We start from the raw sequence: 3,006 nt of genomic DNA, 5'->3' as shown, positions 1-3,006 counted from the left end.
AGTCCCAGCTACTTGGGAGGCTGAGGCAAGAGAATTGCCTAAGCCCAGGAGTTGGAGGTTGCCGTGAGCTGTGTGACGCCACAGCACTCTGCTGAGAGCGATAAAATGAGACTCTTGTCTCTATAAAAAAAATAAAAAAATAAAATAAAGTAAAAAAGTAAAATATACTTGACTTTTTAGGTGTAATTTGGACTCTAGCAGGAGACCAGGATTAGGGTCTGCTTTTGCTGTTCAGTCTTACACTTCACTCTCCCAAGCCTGTGTTTCTTCATCTTCAAAGTATAAAAAATGATGGTACCTTAATTCACAGAGTTGTTTTGAAGAATAAGTATCACAATACATGTAAAATACTTAGCTGTGTGTTTGGAGCATAGTGCATATTCAATGCATGACTTAAAAAAAAAAGAAATCCTTGCATGTATGGTGTGTGTGCTTCCATCTTTTTCTTATCCTTTGAGTATTTCAGCCCCCTCAGGTCCTTTGTGGGGTAAGTTTGGCATTAAAGATGATAAGTCCTCCTTCAATCAGTGTAGGCAACATCTAGAAACTGATACTCTCTTTAAGGCACAATTGGCTGGTTCCGTGCTGGAAGTGGTGGTGCAAGCCTGTAGTCTCAGCTACTTGGAAGGCTGTAGGAGGATCACCTGAGGCTAAGAGTTCAAGACCAGCCTGGGCAACATAGCAAGGCCCCATAAGTACAAAAAGTTATAAAAACAAAAAATTAGCTGAACATGATGGCCCATATCAGTTATCCCAGCAACTTGGGAGGCTGAGCCAGGAGGATTGATTGAGGTTGCAGTAAACTGTGATGATGTAACCACACTCTAGCCTAGGTGAAAGAGTGAGGCCTTGTTTCAAAATAAATTAATAAAAGGCCAGACATGGTGGCTCATGCCTAATCTCGCATTTGGGAAGCCAAGGCAGGAGGATCGCTTGAGGACAGGAGTTCAAGACCAGCCTCAGCAACATACTGAGAACTGGTCTTTACAAAAATTAGCTGGGCATGTGGTATACTTTTGTAGTCCCAGATACCCAGGAAGCTGAGGCAGGAGGATTGCTTAAGCCCAGGGATTCAAGTCTGCAGGGAGCACTATGATCAGGCCTCTGCATTCTAGCCTGGGCAACAGGAGAGAATGTTTATTTAGGAAAAAAAGAAAAAATCAATTGCTTCTAAATAGCTGAAAGGAGTACATACATGAAAAGATGAAATTGAAAAGGATTTTCTTTTTACATGCTTCTTTTTCTTTATGTTTTTAAATAGTACCTTTGAAGATGAGACCATGAAGCTTCGACAGCTGAAACTAGATAATCAGGTGAGCAGAGTGTTCTGTTTTGAAATAGGTGGCCAGCAATATTGACCAGGAAGCTGATGGTCTTAGCTGAAGTCCTGGCAGGATAATGGAAAGAAAAGTGGAGAGGAGAAGGCTCTGATGTTACTCATTAAGCATTGCCTAGAGTTAATAGTCTTTGGACTCTGGCAAGACCAGAGTGCTTTGAAAACATCAGCAATAAAACTCACCTTGGCTTTATAATCACTAAAAATGCCTTGGCACTTCTAGACGAATTAGAAGAATGTTAACACTATATTTCTATGTAGTAATTTGGTTCTGCTACCTTAAATACCTCTCTACACTGTAATTTCATTTAGCTACAAGATTGTTTTCTTATTCTTTTTTTTTTTTTTTTTTTTTGAGACAGAGCCTCAAGCTGTTCCCCTTGGTAGAGTGCTGTGGCATCACAGCTCACAGCAACCTCCAAATCCTGGGCTCAAGCGAGTCTCCTGCCTCAGCCTCCCAAGTAGCTGGGACCACAGGCGCCCACCACAACGCCCGGCTTTTTTTTGGTTGCAGTTGTCATTGTTGTTTAGCAGACCCAGGCCAGACTTGAACCTGCCAGCCTCGGTGTACGTAGATGGTGCCCTAGCTAGTGCGCTACAGGCGCCAGCACAGTTTGATTATTTTCATTCATTTTTATTTGTAGGCATCCTAGTGTTGAAAGGCCAAATGGTACATAGCTTGCTAACAGTAAATGAATTTTGCCTGTAGATATATTTTCTGGATTTTTAAATTTTGTAAGTTTTATTCTTACAAGTATTCTTGGAGAATACTGTGTATGTGTGATATAAATGCAGGGATTTTTATATAAAACTTTTTATAGCACAGTTTTTTGTATTTTTATGGTTTTTCTTTCTTTCTTTTTTTTTTTTTTAGTGGACAGAGTCTCACTTTGTCGCCCTTGGTAGAGTGCCATGACGTCACAGCTCACAGCAACCTCAAACTCTTGGGCTTAAGGGATTCTCCTGCCTCAGCCTCCCAAGTAGCTGGGATTATGGGCACCCACCACAATGTCTGGCTATTTTTTTTGTTATAGTTGTTTTCGTTGTTTAGCAGGCCTGGGTCGGATTTGAATCCGCCAGCTCTGGGTGTATGTGGCTGGGACCCTAACCACTGAGCTACAGGTACCAAGCCACCTGGTCTCAGTTTTTAGTTAAAACTTTTTTGTGTACGTAGGCAATGATTTTTGCTTATGTTTGCTTTCTCCACTAGGAGGAAGTCTCAGGAGAATAGGAACCAAATATGTTTTTGATAGCTATTATATCAGAAGTTCCTAGCATAAGGCTGGGCATATAATACTCTATTAAATATTTGAATGAAGGTAGCAATAAATGAACAGTGTTGTATTGTTTCATGCTATGATCATCATGATTAGGCAGCCTTGGGAAACTATACCCAACATGCTTTCGTATTTGCTTTTTTATGGAATATTTTCTAAATCAGGAACTTCTGAAGCTCTAATCTACCATGGTAGTGTCATTAACAATCAAGATATCTAGGCTGGGTGCGGTGGCTCATGCCTATAATCCTAGTACATTGGGAGGCCAAAGTGGATGGATTGCTTGAGGTAGGGAGTGCAAGACCAGCCTGAGCTAGAGTGAGACTCCATCTCTAGTAAAAATATAAAAAAACACATGGGTGGTGTTGTAGGAGCCTATAGTCTCAACTACTC

The 3,006-nt window shown here is 41.0% G+C and overlaps 1 protein-coding gene across 1 annotated transcript in view; it reads left to right on the top strand.

The window, feature by feature from the left end:
• The first annotated feature begins 1,265 nt into the window (after positions 1-1,265).
• The window catches only part of TULP3 (tubby like protein 3), a 29,071-nt gene continuing 27,330 nt past the window's right edge, over positions 1,266-3,006 (top strand). The window contains exon 1 of the mRNA XM_012809307.2: positions 1,266-1,313. Within this exon, the coding sequence (XP_012664761.1) occupies positions 1,281-1,313 (33 nt within the window). The 5' untranslated portion in view covers positions 1,266-1,280. The remainder of the gene's footprint in view (positions 1,314-3,006) is intronic.

The sequence above is a fragment of the Otolemur garnettii genome, unplaced genomic scaffold, assembly GCF_000181295.1.
Source record: "Otolemur garnettii isolate 467f Iridium unplaced genomic scaffold, OtoGar3 scaffold00104, whole genome shotgun sequence".
Taxonomy (NCBI): domain Eukaryota; kingdom Metazoa; phylum Chordata; class Mammalia; order Primates; family Galagidae; genus Otolemur; species Otolemur garnettii.
The sequence above is the reverse complement of the archived record's forward strand: the minus strand, read 5'-3'. Positions and strand labels throughout refer to the sequence as shown.